The 19,056-nt window shown below is 46.9% G+C and overlaps 2 protein-coding genes across 5 annotated transcripts in view; one reads left to right on the forward strand and one right to left on the reverse strand.

The window, feature by feature from the left end:
- Positions 1-2,111: 2,111 nt before the first annotated feature.
- Positions 2,112-11,055, reverse strand: Mbd4 (methyl-CpG binding domain 4, DNA glycosylase). The gene is made up of 8 exons (XM_042680261.1): positions 10,843-11,055; positions 10,224-10,439; positions 8,474-9,288; positions 6,364-6,438; positions 6,154-6,288; positions 4,685-4,834; positions 3,324-3,427; positions 2,112-2,515 (listed from the first exon to the last, which is right to left on the reverse strand). Exons 1-8 carry the CDS (start codon positions 10,914-10,916, stop codon positions 2,438-2,440), a joined length of 1,647 nt encoding a protein of 548 aa, XP_042536195.1. The 5' UTR covers positions 10,917-11,055; the 3' UTR covers positions 2,112-2,437.
- A 226-nt stretch (positions 11,056-11,281) lies between these two features.
- The window catches only part of Ift122 (intraflagellar transport 122), a 56,970-nt gene continuing 49,195 nt past the window's right edge, over positions 11,282-19,056 (forward strand). For all 4 annotated transcript variants that reach the window (XM_042680125.1, XM_042680122.1, XM_042680124.1 and 1 more), the window contains exons 1-3: positions 11,282-11,408; positions 15,746-15,812; positions 17,775-17,859. In XM_042680125.1, coding sequence (XP_042536059.1) covers positions 11,368-11,408; positions 15,746-15,812; positions 17,775-17,859 — 193 coding nt within the window. In that variant the 5' untranslated portion in view covers positions 11,282-11,367. The remainder of the gene's footprint in view (positions 11,409-15,745; positions 15,813-17,774; positions 17,860-19,056) is intronic.

The following is a 19,056-nucleotide window of genomic DNA, read 5'->3' on the forward strand; positions in this document are numbered from 1 at the left end:
TCTTGAAGGCAGGCATTATTTCAGCACTGCTGTGTAGGAACTTAGAGTGGCGATCTTAGCCAGGCTACGCTATTCCATCTGGAGATGAGGGAACAGATGCAGGTCACGCATCCTCACCTGCAGCAGAGGGGGAAGGGCCAGGCCTGGAACCTAAGCAGCTGGGTTGAGACCTGCACTGCTCTGCCCCCCGCACCCCTACCCCTTTGTCCCCACTCTTGATGGAGGGGGGTCCTGCCATCCAACGATCATTTATATCAGATTCTTAGTGTCCAACTGGTGTTGGCCAGGGCTTCAGACGCCTCTGAGCTTTTACAGCTGCCATGCGCGGGTGGGTGCTTCCTGACACCTCACCCCTTTTACTTTGCTTGTCACTTGTGTGCCATTCTCTCTTCCAGGAGGTGCTCATCTTTGCACCCCTCCCCAGCACAGGGCTCTGCACTAGATAAAAATGTGAGGGGTTATTACAAAGCCAGCGTTTGTCTGGGGAGGGGAGGCGGGGGCCAGTGTTCCTGTTTTCCGGTCTAAATCCCTCCCTCCTCCCAGACTGACACTTGCTCACCAAAGGGAACTAACTAGCCTGCATCATACTGCATCTGGTTCTGTTCAAATACCAATCTACGAAAAGGCACTTTCCCAAACAACTGATTCATTTTTCCTTTATTCAGCCAACTTAGTTTCCAAGTTAAGCCTTACAATGGTAATTAGAAATTAGGACAATTAATTTAGAATTTTGTTTTGTTTGAGGAGTTTGTTCTAAGGTAAATGCTTTATGATACCTGTCATAAAATGGCGTAAAACAAAAAGGATCCCATTCTTTAACTGGAAGATGAGACAAGCATCTCACCAAGGGAGTCAAGGTCGAGGGCATGAGCTGAGCTCAAGTGGAGCCATAGGTAGACATTCACATTATCACGCGGAAGCTGGGGTCACATCCACAATTTAAAGATCCGGAGTGGAATCAAGAATACATGGCGCTAGCAAGTGGCGCTGTGGCTCCAGTGGTAGAGCGCTAGCCTTGAGCACAAAGAAGCTCAGGGACAGTGCCCAGGCCCTGAGTTCAAGCCCCATAACCACCACCACCAACAAAATTAAAAAAAGAAAAAAGAAAACATGATGCCAAAGAAATACTATTTTTTTAAGTAAGCTTTTTGTAAGGTATATATTTTTTATTAATTGTTCACTATCACACCGTAAAACCTTTTATTACTTTGTGCTTGTTTTTAAGAGCTATGTTAAGCATAACCAGCCACCATTCTAGACACAGGGATTCTAATTAGTTCAACTAGAATTGGTACTGGGATTTGAACATGCACTTCCTAAGCAAGTGCTCTGTCACTTGAGCCTCCCTACCAACCAGCCCTGCTCAGGGTATATTTTCTTAATGTGCTCACTGGACCTTTGATGCTGAATGTTCTAGAACATACTTTGTTAAATGGAAATGAGATTGGGCATTATGAGTGGATGTTTGCCTTGGGGAGAAGGTATAATTTAATTTTCTAATAACACCTTAAAATGGCAATTGGTAACACATGACTTAATAAGTTAGGATCTTTTTGTTTAGTGATTTCTGTCTAGCATAAATGTATCGGTATCTGAACTATAATATTATGAAACTACAATAAAATGCAAACTTTCTGACTGTTCACTTAACAATTACATAAAGTAATAGTTTATGAACAGAAAGTCTGATCTGTCTTCTAGCAGCGGTAACATTTACTCACTCTGTACTACTGGTAGTTTATAAAAGCATTTCCCTGTTCACATTTCATTACTAGAAAAGTCATATAGTTTCAAAATTATTATTATTTTTTTTGTTGGTTGTGGGGCCTGAACTCTGGGCCTGGGTGCTGTCTCTCAGCTCTTCAGCTGAAGGCTAGCACTCTACCACTTGAGCCACAGCGCCACTTCCAGCTTTTTCTGCTTATGTGGTGCTGAGGAATCGAACCCAGGGCCTCATGCATGCGAGGCAAGCACTCTACCACTGAGCCACCTTCCCAGCCTCTAGTTTTAAAATTATTATTTCATAATAATTTATGAAAAATGAATCTTGAGCTGGGCACTGGTAGCTCACACCTGTAATCCTAGCTACAAAGGAGGCAGGGATCCAGAGGATTTTGGTTTGAGGCCAGCCCAGGCAGAAAAGTTCTCACTAGACTCCATCTCCAAAATAACCAACAAAAAGCCCAGCTAAAGAAATGGCTCAAAGGATAAGTGCCAGCCTAGCTAGCAAGGGTGAGGTCTTGAGTTCAAACTCCAGTGTTGCCAAAAGAAAATTTAAATCTCAAAATATGTTCTAGAACCTTCAGCAATAAAGATCCACCCATGGAAACAGCTTTAGAACCTGTATGTCTGGATAAACAGCTCATTGAATAGCTTGGAGCTCTTAAAAACTACAAAGCCATGCATAAAAGACAAGTTAAAAAAAACTTCAAAAGGCTCAAGACAGACTTAATTTTTCATGATTTTCCCAAAGCCAGTCATGATATTTATTTAATTTGTGGTCTTCAGGGTGTACCTGGAAGAAACAGAACACATTAGAAGACAGAGACCTCATGTAAATTAGTCATAAATACATTTTAAAAGTTTGGTGAGGAACAGGACTTTATACTATTCACCTGAAATATATAATACCCTTCAACCTAGCAGTGTTCACCAGTGTTTAAAATTGTACTTTACGTGAAGGCAATCCTGTACAGTTACAAAATACTCCTCAATTCAGAACTGACCCAGATCTGCAATGGACGGTGAAAACATGAGTTAAGCCTTAACATTCCATTTTCTATAGAAGGTTCTGGGCCAAGAGGTTAAATGAGCTGCTTAAGTCACAATGGATTACTCTGGTGGAACAGGGGCAGGTCAGCCCAAGCATGGCTGAATGCTGAGGGCCGTCACAAGCTGAGGGCCTTGTACCAGGCTACCTGCTAGCTAGCCAGGAGGGTGCCCCAGGGTGTGCTGGGTACACACAGCTGAATGGGTAGCTGTGGTGCTACCACAGAGTGAGATGCTAGGAGAAACCTCAACAAGCTCAAACACGCCTGCTTCCCTTTGGTGGTGTCCTTTTGACAGGAGAAAAACCACGCCAGGCTTAGAGACTGGGGAAGACAGGAGCAGAGCCAAGGGTGACAAATGCTAGGGATCAGTCTGAGACCACAGCAAATTGTCTCTGTGAACCTGGGAGTGTCCGAGGATCCACTACACCACCGGCTGCTGCTGGAGCAGGGATGGCAAGACTTGTGTTCAATAAGTGGTCTCAGCTGTAATGGTGGACTTAGTGTGTCCCAGACTATGTGTAGGATATGTCAGGGGCTAGAGGTGGGCCTTACCTGCTTCCACTCATTGACACAAAAGATCCGGTAAGAGTCATTGCCATATTTCCCGATACCGTGGAGCTCGATGGGATACTTCCACTGCTTTGTCAGATACTCATCTGAAGAACACAACACCCCGCACGGGAGGTTATCAACAGGGGGTGGTGGAGGCAGGAGGGGGAGAGGGCAGGACAGGACAGGTGCCTTCTAAACATCCCTCTAGCGATGGTTCTTCCTGCTGAGACTCACAGCACCCTCATCACCTGCCTCTCCCTAACCCTTTTGTGCCAACTGAACTGAGGCAATGGCTTTTGAATTCTGCCTAAATAGACCCAGAGCTGTGTCAATGGGAAATTGAGGTTTGGAGCAAGTAGACAGCTTTTGTTTTAAAATATATTTTTATTTTCTTTAGGTAGTCATATAAAGGAGTTACTATTAGGTAGGTAGAAAGTTTAAAAATGCCTTCATCATGCAGGGTTTTGGTGCTCAAGTCTGTAATAGCTACTCAGGAGAGCTGAGGTTCTCAGTTGGAAGTCAGCCCCAACATTTCCAATTACCCACCAAAAATTTGGAAGCAGAGCTGGATAGCTCAAGAGGTAGAGTGCTATCCTTGATCAAAAAATCTATGGGATAGTGCCCAGGCCCTGAGTTCAAGCCCCAGTACTGGCAAACAAACAAACAAAATATATCTTTCTTTCTTGAGCTGAATTTCTATTAATGTAGCACAGAGGAATTAAAAATTTAAGGTGTGGCTCAGAGACTTTAACTCCCATTTCCTGCGTGGGGAGCTGAAAATGTGATGTTCCTCTTTTCTATTTCTAAGTCTGTTAATACTAAATTCTTTTTTTTCTTTTTGTCAGTCCTGGGGCTTTTGAACTCAGGGCCTGGGTGCTGTCCCTGAGCTGCTTTTGCTCAAGGCTAGCATTCTACCACTTGAGCCACAGCTCTACTTAAGACTTTTTCTGTTTATGTGGTACTGGGAAATCAAACCCAAGCCCTCGGGCTGGAAAGGTGGCTCAGTGGTAGAGCTCTTGCCTTGCATGCCTGAGGCCCTGGGTTCGATTCCTCAGCACCACATAAGCAAAAAGAAAAAAGCCGGAAGTGGCGCTGTGGCTCAAGTGGTAGAGCGCTAGCCTTGAGCTGAAGAGCTGAGGGACAGCGCCCAGGTCCAGGCACCACGACCAGACCCCAAAAAACAAACAAACAAAAAACCCCCAGAAAACCCAGAGCCTCATGCATGCTAGGCAAGCACTCTACCAGTAAGCTACATTCCCAGCCTGAAATAAATTTTTACTAAAACTTAAAAAAAAAAAAAAAAAGATGTGGCTTTCATTAAATAGGCACCATTTTCCCCCTTTGGGAGCAGAGAACCGTACCTGAGAACTTGATAATGGTTTTTGCACGGAGATCGTAGAGACCAAGAGGCCGAAGAAGTTCTGACACGTCTCTCCAGTCTGCAGCTCTTGCGACATCAGCTGAGGGGTACTTCTCTAGAAACTCCCAGAGCACAGGAATTGCCATTTTGCCTGGGAAGTGCAAACAGCCTGTCATTATCAGCCTCCAGAAGGGCTGGTTTCCTGGTCAGGCAGTTTCTTGTCTAACATTTTTTTGTTGTTGTTGGTTGTGGGGCTTGAACTCATGGCCTGGCACTCTTCCTGAACCTCTTTGTGCTCAAGGATAGCTTTCTACCACTTGAGCCACAGCACCATTTCCAGTTTTTGAGTAGTTAATTGAAGATAAGAGTCTCATGGGGACTTTTTTGTCTGGGCTGGTTTTGAACCTCAACCCTCAGATCTTAGCTCCTGAGTAGCTAGGATTACAGGTGTGAGCCACCAGTGCCCAGCTTCATCTAGAACTTTTTTTTTTTTTTTTAATTTATTTGTGAACATACTGTACAGAGGGGTTACAATTACATGGGCAGGATAATGCGTACATTTCTTACCAAGCATTGTAGCCTCCTCCTTTGGTTTACCCTTCACATCCCTTCCCAGCCTCCCCCCTCCCCTAGAACTTTTCATATAGAAGTTTTATTTGTTCAATCATGGACAAGAAACCATTTCTTTGAACCAGCACTTTCAAAGTCAAATAACAGCAATGCAAATTCATCTGGTTAATAGGCAAGTTACACTAAAACTGATCTTGCACAGAATTAGCTTTAAATAATCAGGTCACTAGCAATTTAGAACATGAGATATGGAACTAGAAACATGGCTCAAATAGTAGAGTACCAGCCATGAGCAAAGGAGAATGCAAGGCCTGGAGTTCAAGTCCCAGTACTGACCCATACACAGTCCTCTCTCAGAACACAAGGTATATACAATGAAAAAGAAATGCTCACAGGGGGCATAGGAATGTTAATTTTCACTGATTATCAAAGCTAGTCTGCAAGTAGGAAGAAAGTGTCAATCTGCCCCCCAATGATCATAAGGACTTGGGATAGCCTTTTGTCTTTATTTATTTTTGTGCCAGTCTGGAGGCTTGAACTCAAGGCTGGGTGCTGTCCCTTATCTGTCTTTGCTCAAGGCTAGCACTGTACCACTTGAGACACGGCTCCACTTCCAGCTTTTTTGGTAGTTTGCTGGAAATAAGAGTCTCACAGACTCCTGTGCTGGCTTTGTACCTCAATCCTCAGATCTCAGCCTCCTGAGTAGCTAGGATGACAGGCGTGAGCCACTAGCACTTGGCATGTAGCCTTTCTTATAGGTGAAGTGTTTGAGAGCTGAGAGGAAAGCTTAGCCAATATCACAGCCTTGAAATAGACCTTGAACCTAGGTCTCTAAAACAACTCCATCTGATTCTTTCTCCTCTCTAGTCTCTAAGACACAAGTGAAAATAATCCACAAACCTGAGGTGCGGTTGAGAAATATAGTTGCAATGAGGAGCTTCCATGGGTCATGGAAAAGGGTTTCTTGAACAAGATTAAAAGGTGACCGAGGAGGAGTCCATTTCTTAAAGGCTTTGCGTCGTGGGGGGCTGAGAGCTGAATGGATACACAGCATCAGAAAGGTGTCCTTCCAAGACAAGGACAGCCCCATGCTCCCTCTGAGGATCTTACCTTCTTTGTTATACTTGCTAGAAAAATACAGGCTTGTTTTCCTTTTTTCTATTTGTGCCCGTGGGATGGCATTTTCTGAAAAGGAAGAGTGAGCACTGTTTACAGAATCTACGGTGATGGTGGTAGTTATGGCACACACTTTTAAGACCAGCACTTGGGGGCTGGGAAGGTGGCTCAGGGGTAGAGCGCTTGCCTTGCATGCCTGAGGCCCTGGGTTCGATTCCTCAGCACTACATAAGCAAAAAGAAAAAAGCCGGAAGTGGCGCTGTGGCTCAGGTGGTAGAGCACTAGCCTTGAGCTGAAGAGCTGAGGGACAGTGCCCAGGCCCAGAGTTCAGGCTCCACAACCGGACCAAAAAAAAACAATCTATGTATGTATATGCTCACATATAGCATATACATGAAACAAACCAAAGCATTATAATAGTTGTTGGTGAGTGGTAACTTTTATGTTATAAACTTTCCAAAATCTCTGCACTGAATGTGTAAATACTTAGCAACGTAATGGTTACAGACAAATCAGAAACTGCAACAAAAGCTAAGCTCTGGACTGGAGCGCCCCCTGAATGAAGGGAAGCAGTGTCACTTAGCCCGTTTTCTGGTTGTCCTATTTAGTGCTTGTTTCAGCCACATGCTATGAATTTGAATGCCAGCTAAAAATACCTTGCATTTATACAGTGTGAAGCCATTATTTTCACTTCTTATCTTACAATACTTTTTTTTTTTTTGAGACACGGTCTCCCATTGTAGCCTAGGCTACACTGAATTCATGATTCTCCTGCCTTTGTCCCCTAAATCCTGGGATTACAAGCATGCTCCACCATGAGCAGCTTCACTTTACAATATTCTTAACGTGAAAATGGGACTAGTGGGTTACTACATCCATTTTACAGAGAAACTAAGACTTAGAAATTAAACAATGTCCCCAAATGATGCTGGGTTGAGAGTACAAGAATCCTCATAGCCAGTGCCATTTGCCATTCGAGTTTGCTTAAGTAAAGCCCAACAAAGTAAGTATCAAGAAAACTGCCCTTAGGAGGATCTTGGAATCCTGGTCCATGGATTCCTGTAACTAAGCACTCGCTGCCTCCCTTTCTGGTGAGGCCAATGGGGGAGTGAGAAATAGGCAGGGCACTTCATTGCACAGAGAACTAGACTTCTGTAAGTACAGGATGAACAGAGTATTTCCATCTTAGTCACCAAAGGATGCTCTAAATATTTAATTCGTCCATTACATCGGCAATAAATCTACATAAATGCTTTCTTTAAGAAGTTCCAAAACCTAGAACAGACTTGAAGAATTCTTATACATTTGCTAGGGACATGTGGCCATTTTTTATTAAAGGTAGATTCCAGGCACAGAAAGGTCTTAAAATTAGGGTAAGACTGAGCGCAGGAATTAAGTCTAACCTCCTGTTTCTACCAATTTTGTCCAGGCAATTTCCCCAAAGGGTTTTAAGTAAAATTACTATTCTTTATAAGAGTTATTCATTATATCATAATGGCATAATGAATGACTAATATAGAGCTGCCCAAAAGGTCTCCTTTTTTTAAAATCAATTATTCACTGAGGTATTATAAAGGCAAAATTGCCAAGCCTGGAATCTGTATTAAGAGCATATTACAAATAATACATGAACTACATGATTACTCTTTTGAATTATTTAGAGCTCTCAGGCCTGTTAGCAAAGCATTATGTGATAATAGAAGATACAAATGACTGTGATAGATACAAAATTAAACGAAGTCACACGTCAGGACTAAGCAACAGGAGGAGTGTGAACACACACTATTCTCAGTCAGTCCTACAGAAAAAGAACCTTCTCCACATTTTTCACAAGGGAAGCCTTTCAATTTCCCTTAATACATTAAGATTGCTGTCTGGGGAAAGGCTGGGGAGAGAGAGGAGGCCTGAGGCAAGCCCCAGCTGTGGCTCCAGGGAGACGGTGGCAGATCCTGACAGTGACCAGCTGGGCCTCTCTGTGCCGTGATGGGAGACAGTTTTAGGATCAACTGGGAGAATGAATCTGCCATAACCATGGACAGGCATGAAACCCAAGACCTGGGAGTGTGAACCCCTACATTTAACAGGGCCAAAGTGTTCAGAATACCTTGGAACATTTTCTCAGAAATAAGGTCACTCTTGGCTTGAGAGCAGTTGCGCATTTCAGAACCACATTTTAAAATGTCAGTATGCAAATGATGCTTCCTGTCCCCATCGGCTACTTCTGTTCTGATCTCTTCACGTGTCTTGTCATCTGCTTCTGCGGTTGGACATGATTGGTTTGTGATGCCAGAGGTGATTTGTTCAAAATGAGAATCTGATCCCGAACTCAGAGATGTCTCTTTTACAAGGCTCCTTTCTGCACTGGTCACACTGAGGGGCTGGTCGCTTGCTCTGCTATCTGAAATGGAGTCAGGTTGACTTTCTTGTGCAACAGGCTCATTTTCAGCACCTGTTTGATGAGGTACAGATCCTGTTTTTCTCTTACTTTGAACAGAACCAGGCAGACACTTCCTGCGCTGTTTTTTGATTTTCTTAACTGGAATTTCTTTCAACATAGTCATCTTTCTTTTGGACTTCCTGACCTTCCTGAGCTTAACCTCATGAACAACTTCATCTTCTTTCAAGAGCAAAGGGATGGGGTTAGAGGTTGATAGTGCTCTGCTATCTTGCAACTCTGAACCAGCACAAGAAGCATTTCTTTTCCTCCTGCTTCGTGTCCTGAGGTTCTGGTTTGAAGCATCACTTTCCTTTTGTAGCTGGGCAGTCAGAGCTGCAAGGCTGAAGTCTTTATGTTCTGACTTGATGACTCTTTTAGACAGTACAGTAAAATCGAAAGCTTCTGGTTTAAGAGAAGTCTCTCCGTTTTTGTGAAGGTAATTAACAAGTGACCTTCTGGATCGGAACTTCTGTCCTTGTGGGCTTAAAAATAATGTTAAAGAAAATGTGAGACTTTTAAAAAGAATGGATCCACATTTCAAATTTCTAACTGATAATTTCCACAGGTTGCTACAGATGTTTGCCATTTGGACGTTTAAAAAGTGATTAAAAAAAGCATTTACCTACTGGTACTAGGACTTGAACTCAGGACATTGTGCTTGTTGGGCAGGCTCTACACCATGTGAGCCACACCTTAGTACTTTTTTGCATTAGACGTATTTGGAATAAGGTCTCATTTTTGCCTTGCACTGGCATTGGACTTTGATCCTCCTACCTACGGCCCTCCTTTGGTGTATCTAGGGTTATAGATGTGCTTATTGCTTATTGCACTTACTGCTGCAAATGAAGGCCTAAGACTTTCTAGGCTGGCCTTGAACCACCAACTTCCAAATCTCTGCCTCCTGAGTAACTGTAAAGGGCCTTCTTAAATGGATTCCCCTATGATAGCATAAAACTTACAAATACAATCAAAGGGCAAGTGCACCTTTAATCATTCACACTACTGAAAGTATCAAAATGCATGTAACTGAACCTAAATCCATTACTGTAACTAACCAGTAACACTGATTAGTTGTTTTTGGTAATGGTGCTGGGGCTTGAACTCAAGGCCTGGGTGCTATGTCTTAGCTTTTTCATTCAAGGCTGGCACTCTACCACTTGAGCTACTGCTCCACTTCCAGCTTTTTGGTGGTTAACTAGAGTTAAGAATCTCATAGACTCTCCTGCCTGGGAAGACTTTGAACTTGCATCATGATCTCAGCCTCCTGAGCAGCTAGGGTTACAAATGAGCCACTGGCACCTGGCTCCACCATGGTTATTAAGATAATAAGCCAAGATTCCTGCTATACTTTCCCACTAGCTGTCTAGAAAGTAATTATTTGCCGGTACTAGTTTTACTTACCACCTTGTTTGCTTACCTGATAAAGTATACATCAAATCTTCCTGCTGTTTTCCCAGACAATCTTTGCTTCACAACTCTTTCCCATCCACAAGGGACAGGCGGACGGCTGGCTGTCACTGTGGTACCCCCAAAACGAGTGGCAGCGATGTTTTCTGTGGGGCTGCCCTCACCGCTGCTCTTTATGGCCACTTGAATTTCACCTCCTTCCACTTTTCCCGATTCCACTTCCTCACTGGAAAAACAAGACACGCAGTGACGAACTCATTCAAAATTTCTTTTCCTCTGCTTATTCAGCTTCAATCCAGCACAATGCAGGAACCAAAGAGAATATTCCGATTACGATGGGGGAGCTTTAAAGTTCGTAGAAAGGAGGCAATATCATTTCGTAAAGGAAGTTTGGAGGGCTAACTTTTGACAGCAATCAGGGAAATCAGCTTGGTCTTCCCAGGGACCCCCCACCTCCACCCCGCCCCATCCAAGCAGACCTCAGACACAGCCCCCCCCTCCCCTGCTCCCCCGGCCCCTCCCCAGGGCTGCTCCCGGGGACAGAGCCCGCAGGCCTCCAGGCCCACACGGCCTCCCCCGCTTCCCCGGCACAGGGGAGAAGCTGAGGCCCGGGAGGGGAAGGAACTTGCCCGAGATCACCGAGGCGGTCCCCACAGGGGTCCGACGGGGCGGCTCGGCCGACCCCCGGGCTCCGACGCGACATCCCAGCGGTGCCCGTAGAGTGGCGTCCGGCTGCGGCACGGGGCCGGGAGGCGCCGCGCCCCGCTGCGGGCAGAGTTAGACGAGGACACCGGTTCACAGCGCCAAGCCGGAGCCTGAGCCCCGCGGCAGGAAGAGCCCCTCAGAACCACCGGGGCTCCCCTCGGAAAGCCGCGTTTACACGGCTCTGCCAATCAGATCCTCCCTTGCGAAGTTGCACCGCCCATCCATCCTCCTCGACCAATCGAGCATGAGCTTCTGGGCTCCTGCTCTTTTTGTGCTTCGGCCCCTTAGCGCGCCCTCCCTTTCAGACATGCGCACTCGGGAGCTACACGCGCGAGCAGCTTACTGCGCATGTGCGTTGCCAGGGGTAGCGTAGGTAGCCAAAGTGGCTGGCGCGGTGTAGCCTGTTGCCGAGGCCGGGAGGAGGAGCCCCGGGCGTGAGGGACGCTGCGATGAGGACCGTGGTGACGTGGAAAGATAAAAGCGATCAATGGTGAGGAGTGGGACAGGCGGGAACAAGTGGGACGCGAGGCCCAGGACGGCGGGAGCCTAGGGTTACGTGACTTCCGTGGTTGCCAGGACAACCGGCCTGCGGCTTGGGGCCTGGACGTGGGCCTGGGGCCTGGGGCCTGGGGCCTGGACGTGGCCTGGGGCCTGGGGCCTGGACGTGGGCCTGGGGCCTGGGGCCTGGGGCCTGGACGTGGGCCTGGGGTCGGGGGCTGGACGCGGCCCTGTGGGCTGCACGGTGAGCCTCCACCGCCCGGGGGTGCCGCGGCTGAGGCTTGAAGAGGGGGCCCAGGGCCGGGCCCGGCCATAGTGCCCTGTTGGGGTGCGGGCTGTGCATCCTCACCTCCTTCCCGTCCTTAGACAACTTCTGCTTCACCAGTTTTCGCATGAATATGGTTTAGGTCTTACATAGCATCGTGATTTCTACGCGAACGAAAAAAAATAAGTCAGTATGGTTTGCTGCAAGTGCAAGATAAGTAAAACTTCAAGCGTGGAGACACAAGAGTGAAAAGGTGGCAGGTAGAGACAGTTGCTACGGCACCTTTCCAACGGAAGTCCGGCTGTGTCTCAAGCTGGACATTCCCAGGTAAGGTCAGCCTAAAGATGAGCATCAGATCAAGGCGTTCTCCTAATTAGAAAGTTTGAGAACCGAAAGGGAATGACATATTTTAATAATTAATTCAGTGTTATTTAATGCCCTGTTCTATTTTATTACATTGCCTTATTTTTGTGTGTGTGTGTGTGTGTGCGTGTGCACGTATGCACACACGTGCCGGTACTGGGGTTGAACTCAGTCCTTGCACTTTTGCTCAGTTTGCTTGCTTATAGCTGGTGCTCTTATCACGTAAGCCAAACTTCCAGTCTGGCATTTTGCTGGTTAATTGGGGATGAGGTCTCCCTTCCTGGACTGGCTTTGACCCACCATCCTTTGATCTCAGCCTCCTGAGCAGCTAGGATGATAGGCCACAGGTGCCCAGCTCCTTGTAACTTTTGATAGACATTGAGTAAAAAGCAAAACTTTAAATGTTTACATTTCTCTGCATAGCATAGGTTGATGATAACTGGCAATTGAGCATTTGTCATTTATGTCAGAGAGTAAGGGAGTGGCAGGGACTGTGGCAAAGCAGAGAACTTGTGCTGTGCGTGGAGGGGCATCTGTGCTCTGCTCCTGCCAGCACCAATTTGGCCTGTTTTTATCAAAATATAGGAATCTGAGTTTTTAATATCCTAATTTTAAAATGCTGGTATTAATGAGGGGAAAAAAGACACAGTAAACCAGCCCGTGGGCCCAACAAAACATTTGCTGGCCAAATGCAGCCTGACTTGCTCTGTTCTCAACCCTTGGCACAGAATTTTGCTCATTCCTTTCTACTGGTACTTGAGTGTGTCACATGTAAGAGTTATTTTTTAACCTGTTTATCCCAGAAGTCTATAAACCTTAAGAAAAAACAAAAGGCAATGGCTCTGTCGTCTTTATTTTCAGATGGCGCCCGTGCCCAGTGGAGTCACTGGTGGTGGTTAGTGTTTGCTGGGTAGATGCATGCCCAAGTGAATGAATGAAGGTTGGTTATCAGGGACTCGGCCCGTTACAGATTTGGGACAGCCTGTTAGAATAGGAGGCATGGGGTTCTAAAGACCAGCTCTGCTGACAGCCCCACAGCAGCTGATAGCCCAGCGTGAAACAGGCACAGTGAGAGCTATGGGAACTAGATAGCAGAACTCAAAAGTTCCCGGATGTCACTGTGACTGACCAGCCCTCCCCAACCCCTGCTGGCCCTGCTCTGCCCTTTGGCTTCTGGAATAAACTTTGCATTGCATCAGAACTCCCAGGTCTCTGCTCTGACGTATCTCCCTCCTCTCATAAATCCACCATGACTCCCAGTTGCCATATGATGGCTTTGCTAGGTGGTCCTCCTGCTGTCTTCTCTGTAGCCGTGCTGACATTGAAATTTATGCTTTGGAGTTCAGCCAAAGACTCCATTTCCCTACCAAGATCCTTCCCATGTGGTCTTGCTTTCTCCTCATTCTCCTCCTCAGAGGCATGGCTGCTGCCCATCCCAACCTCGAGGCCTTGCAGGGCTCGCGTGCCTGGCTGCAGCCTGCTGCCCCCGCCCCCAGCTCCTGTTTACTGAGCACGTTTGAATTATTATTCCATTCAGATGAAGAAATTGAAGTTTCATGAGGGGGCTAGGGACGTACATGCACACACTCACACACGCACACACTCACACACACACATACACACACACAGAGCAAGTGGGCTGGTATGAGTCAGATTTAGAGACTCCTAAAACATCTGGCCAAGGACAGTGGGTCAGACTTAGCCTCCATCTCTCTGAAGTGGAATCCAGTGACATGTTTTGACAGTTTGTCGTCTTCATCGAAGGGGACAGCACAGTGTGCCTGGGAAGGGCGAGCAGGGTGCAGGCAGGGCTGCTTGGCCACACGGAGGGGCTTTTGCCCTGGTGGGGGCGACAGACTACACAATGTCTAGAGTCCTTTCCAATTCTGAGCTTCCCTGATTCCACGATTCAAATGAAATCTTGTCTGATGCTCAGTTATGTTGAGTGCCGTGCATTGTGGGTCCACGGATGTATAAGGTAAAACAAGACCATCTCTCTTGCATTCATAGGAGCACAGCTAAAAAGACAGTACCTGGAAGCAGAGAATATAAGAGGCTATATAACGGAGAGCAAAATTGAATTGTACTTTTTTTTTTTTACAGCACTAGTTTAAGTTGGGCACGTGTTATTTGGGTAATACATGTTATGTGCACTACATGTGATATGTGATGTATGTCTAACGGTGGTATTTTTGAGAGGAAAATTTCAAAAAAGTTCAGAGAAGAAGGTGGTTCAGGATTAGACTGTGTGAGATCCTTAATAATTTGCTAACCCAGCCTGAAATAACACTGCTGAAGCAGAGGCCTCAAAGTGTTTGCAGCAGAAAGCCACACTCTTGGCGTTATCCCGGAGAGATGCAGCCCCCCTCCAAGCCCCACTGTCCTGTCCCGGCAGCTCGCGGGCATCTGTGCTTTGCAGAGGCCGGCAGGGCCCCTGCACGGTAAGAGGGAGCCGCCTAGCCTTGTTTTGTGGATGAAAAGGAGGGCAGCTTTTCTGGCCCCTGTTCCCCCCTATTTTTGTCTCTTTCATCTGCTTCTCAGAGTGTGAAATGTGTTGAGATACCTGCACTCAGAGATAGAAAGTTCTGGAAGTGCCACCAAGCAGTGAGGAAGGAAGCGGAAGGACCAGGGGCCCAGCGTTGCTTTTGTCCTGTGCGCCCAGCTGCAAAGCAGGGAAGCGGCCCACGGCCAGCTTCTCTCCGCCAGCTATGGGACTGCAGTCAGCTTGCCTCTCTCTAGTTCCCTCATCTTTAAAAACGGGTTGATGATGCCTGCCCCATCCATCCATGATGTCAAAATGAGGTGCAAGAGAGGGTTGGCTCCTACCTGTTGAGGAAATGTGAAGACTTCTTGTTCAAGGGAAGTGTCTGCCCGGGTGTGGAGTCAGAGGAAGGGATGGGGAAGGTGAGTCTCCCTTGCATTGCAGTGACCGCAGCTAATACATGGCTCAACGAATAGATCAGCAGCATTCTCACTACACTAAAATGATTACATTGTTGAGGAAATGGAGATGTTAACTCGCTTTGCATAATACATACATAGATAAAAACATCACATTGTACATTATTTATTGATTAAAAACACCCCTTTCCTCTGTATTTCGCCCAATCTAAGAGGTCTTTGATCATAAAATATCATTGAAATAAAAAAAATAAAATTGCTATCAGTTAAATTGACAAGTCACCAATTAATTGCAAGATACATCCCAAACTCAGAGACACTAACATGCGAAGAAGTGGAGGTGCAGAATTCTTGGTGAACGTGTCTAATTCGCACCTTCCCTCTAGTGGGGACTTCCTGGAGGGCAGGAAGGGACTCAGACCTGCACACCTTGTACCACCTGTGGGTACCTAGCGTCTCAGGCAGTCAGCACATGACTGTGTGGCTTTCCTCACTCTCACACTTGCTCCCAGGGGTCTAGCCCTTATGGCATCATTCAAAGAGTTAAGTGCCTCTGAATCATTCCTGGCGTCTGGCTCTGGACAGGAGGAAACCAGGCTGCAGAGCTGGCCGAGCCCATCACGACTGGACAGCTACCAACGGAATCTGCACGGAATTTGCAAACACATGCAATTCATTGCTGTTATTTTTCTCCTCATACACACAGTGTTGATAGTAGAAACAAAAATTGGCTTTCCTGGTCATTAGCAGACCTCATCATTTTGGTTCCTAATTGTCTTTTTGTCTTGTCTTCTGTTTAGTATCTATGACCTCACATTTAAGCCTGATGGAACTCAACTGATTGTGGCTGCAGGAAGCAGATTACTGGTAGGATTTTGTCTGAATTTCCTTTTTAAGTGCTCTTTTTTTCCTCCTCCCACTTGTAAGTACTCTGAAATTTGACCCTTTTTCTTGAGATAAAAAAGGCAAAGGAGGAAAAACCAGTCATTACTTTTTAATGGGGAAGGAAATGGGCTATTTAAAACTGGTAAGTAAACTGTCTGTCAGCTAGGAGCTTGTGAACAATGCCGCTGTTAGAGTCATTCATCTTTCTCTTTTTGCTTGAGATACCACGAAATAGTTGAAGACAATGAATCAAAATGCCTTTGAAACTGGGTGGGTGTCAGTATTTTGTACTGAAATATCTAAGCAACAAGATTGAAGGGGCCTCCTCCTTGAGAAGCCAGGTACCCTGACCTGGACTTTTAGGCCCTGGCCCACCTAAGCATTCCCATATGCATGCTGTGCTGGCTTTTTGTATTTTCAAAGGTTATAAACTCCCCCTGGAGCCCATCCCAGTGGACAAAAGTAACCTCCTGAGAGAACTCTGTTTGACCTAAAAACCTGTGTGATCTCCCTTCCTCCCACCCATGTGTTAAGTCCACTTCCTCTTCACTGTTGTCTCCAGATATGCAGACTGACTGATGTCTGTTCTCTGTATGGTCACTGCAGCCTTACCGTGGTTGAATTGTTCTGCAGACTTGTTCTCTCCAGGGTAAACAATCCAGTCCTTTCAGCTTTCCTCATAGATTTCCTTCTGACTGTGTAGGAGTTTTACCCTGATTCCTCAGATGGTGTGTTTTGTACATTTCCACTTATTTATCCATGTTACAGAACCATAAAATATCCTAAATCCGAATTACAGCTGGGTTTTATAACACTTCTTCCTACTTGCAAACCTAGCAGACGGTCTGTGACTTTTTCAGTCTCGGTAGCTGATAGGAAACGTCTCAATGTTGCAGTGGTCAGGAGTGATGCTGGCCGTGCTGTTGAACCGTGTTGGAAGCTGGCCCTTTGTGCATGCTGGTTTTATTTAGGTGGGCCTGGCTTGATTGGTCCTGTTCCAAGCCCGTGGCAGAATGAGGGAAGGTTGTAGGGATTATCCGTGGCTTTTGTTTCTCAAAGATGGATGTTATGGGGCTGAGAAGGTGGCTCAGTGGTAGAGCGCTAGCTTTGCATGCTCAAGGCCCTGGGTTCGATTCCTCAGCACCACATAAGCAAAAAGAAAAAAGCCGGAAGTGGCGCTGTGGATCAAGTGGTAGAGCGCTAGCCTTGAGCTGAAGAGCTCAGGGACAGCGCCCAGGCCCAGAGTTCAGGCCCCATGACCAGACCCAAAAAAAAAAAAAAAAAAGATGGATGTTATGTACCTGGTCTCAGAGGGTTTAGAATCAGGACTTCCACTTCCTGCTTACCTAGTGTTAAGTCATGTTCCTTCTGGTTTTGCAGTCGTCTTTCTGGGATACAAATTTAGAACATTGACAACTGTTTTGTTATAAAAATGAAAATAATGGCAACAGTCCTACAGGAATTCTGAATAATTGATGTCACATAGATAGTCTACACATTTCTCTCCTCCTCTTCCCCCCATTCTCTCTCTTTCTTTCTCTCTGTCTCTGTCTCTTTGTCTCACTGCCTCTGTCTCTTTGTCTGTCTGTCTGTCTGTCTCTCAAGTTTCTCTCAAGTTTCTAAGGCTTGATCTCAGGGTCTTGAGCTTGCTAGGCAGTGCTCTGCCTGTGAACTACACCTCCAGGCCTTTTTTTTTTTTTTTAGCTGGATAGGTTCTTGCTTCCTGTCCAGGCACATGCCTGGATCGTGATCTGCTATTTTAGGTTTCTGGTTGTGGCTGGGCTCTTTCCACCACATCCAGCTTCTTCCAGGAGATGTGGAGACTGGCAGACTTTCTGCCTTGGCTTGCCTGGAACTGTGATCTTCTCAATCTCAGCCTCCATGGAGTTAGAATTACAGGTGTGAGCCACCAGCAATTAGCTCACTTTTGTCTCTTTTTGACAGGTTTATGACGCCTCTGATGGCACCTTACTTCAGCCCCTCCGGGGACACAAAGACACTGTATACTGTGTGGAATATGCAAAGGATGGTAAGAGGTTGCTCTGGGTTCTGTCTCTGTCATGGCCTCATAGCTACTCATTTTTGTGCGTAGACACTCTGTAACTCAGAAGATAGGCAGTTTCTGCATTGTAAATTCTGACATTCAAGTCAAGGAGGATTTATTGCAGGTCATGCATGTGGCAGGTACTGTCCAAGGTGCTGGAGATGCTCCAGAGAACCAGGGACCAAGGTCCTGTGGGGAAATGAGAGGCAGACACACGTGAAGTGAGATCCAAGCCGTAGTGATGGACGGGCAGTGCTGTGGAAGAGGACAGGCAGGCAGGATATGAGGGGTTGGGAGCCTGCAGGGGTTGGATGGGCTCGTTCAGATGGGACTGGTGAGTGGTGAGTACAGACCACGAAGCCCCAGAGTGAGATCTGGGGTGAGGGGGCGCTGCTGCAGAGCCGGCAGTGGCTGGGAGTGTGCCAGGCCTCCTGGGAGTTGAGGCACAGAGGCTCGGGGAGCAGGGAAGTGAGGGGAGCCAGGTGCCAGGCCATGTTGGCCATTATGAGAACTGCAGCTTCGGTTCTCATAAGGTGATGAGCGGTGGACGGGCTTTCAGCGGAGGAGGGATGTGATCATGCTCACATTTTACCTTTGTACTGGAAACAGCCTGCGGAGATGAGATTGGGGCAGGGAGATGAGCCAGGAGCATCTTCCAGGGAGCACTGAGTGAGGGGCCGAGGAGGTGAGAAGGGATCTGTATTCTGCATGGAGGGGCGGAGCCAATAGGATTTCATGAGAGGCATGAAAAAGAGGAGGCGAGGTGACTCGCAGCTTTTTACCTGAGCAACTGAATGGGAGGAGCTGCAGGCGGAGGGGCTCACCGAGGAAGGCCTGGAGTTCGGTTATGGACATGTGAATTGGAGGAAAGGTGGTGGTGTGTGTGTGTGGAGGGGAGATGGCTGCCTGCAGGCAGTGAGTGGCACCGGATGCGGAGTGCGGCGACCCTCCTCCCGTGGGGAGGACCTGCGGGTGGGGACATGCAGTGGGAATCGACGCCTTCCGTGTTTTCAGGGAAGTGGGGAGCCGAGCCAGCTGAGAGTGAGATGGGGAAGGAGGTGAGGAGCGAGGGCAGCCTGGAGAGAGGAGAGAGGGGAGCTGGGAGGCCCGCTAAGGAAGGCGGGAAGGGCACACTTGCAGCGGGGAATGGCAGACTGAAGATGTGCTTGCGTCCTCTTCTCC

Source organism: Dipodomys spectabilis, unplaced genomic scaffold (assembly GCF_019054845.1).
Source record: "Dipodomys spectabilis isolate Male_0828 unplaced genomic scaffold, ASM1905484v1 ptg000054l, whole genome shotgun sequence".
Taxonomy (NCBI): Eukaryota; Metazoa; Chordata; class Mammalia; order Rodentia; family Heteromyidae; genus Dipodomys; species Dipodomys spectabilis.

Coding starts and splice junctions, on each gene's coding strand:
- Mbd4 (XM_042680261.1), bottom strand. CDS start 10,916: ATGTCGCGTCGGAGCCCGGGGGTCGGCCGAGCCGCCCCGTCGGACCCC. Junction 6,439..8,473: donor TTCTGAGAAAATGTTCCAAG/GTATTCTGAACA, acceptor CTTCCTTTTCAG/AAAATGCCATCCCACGGGCA. Junction 6,289..6,363: donor TAGCAAGTATAACAAAGAAG/GTAAGATCCTCA, acceptor GTATCCATTCAG/CTCTCAGCCCCCCACGACGC.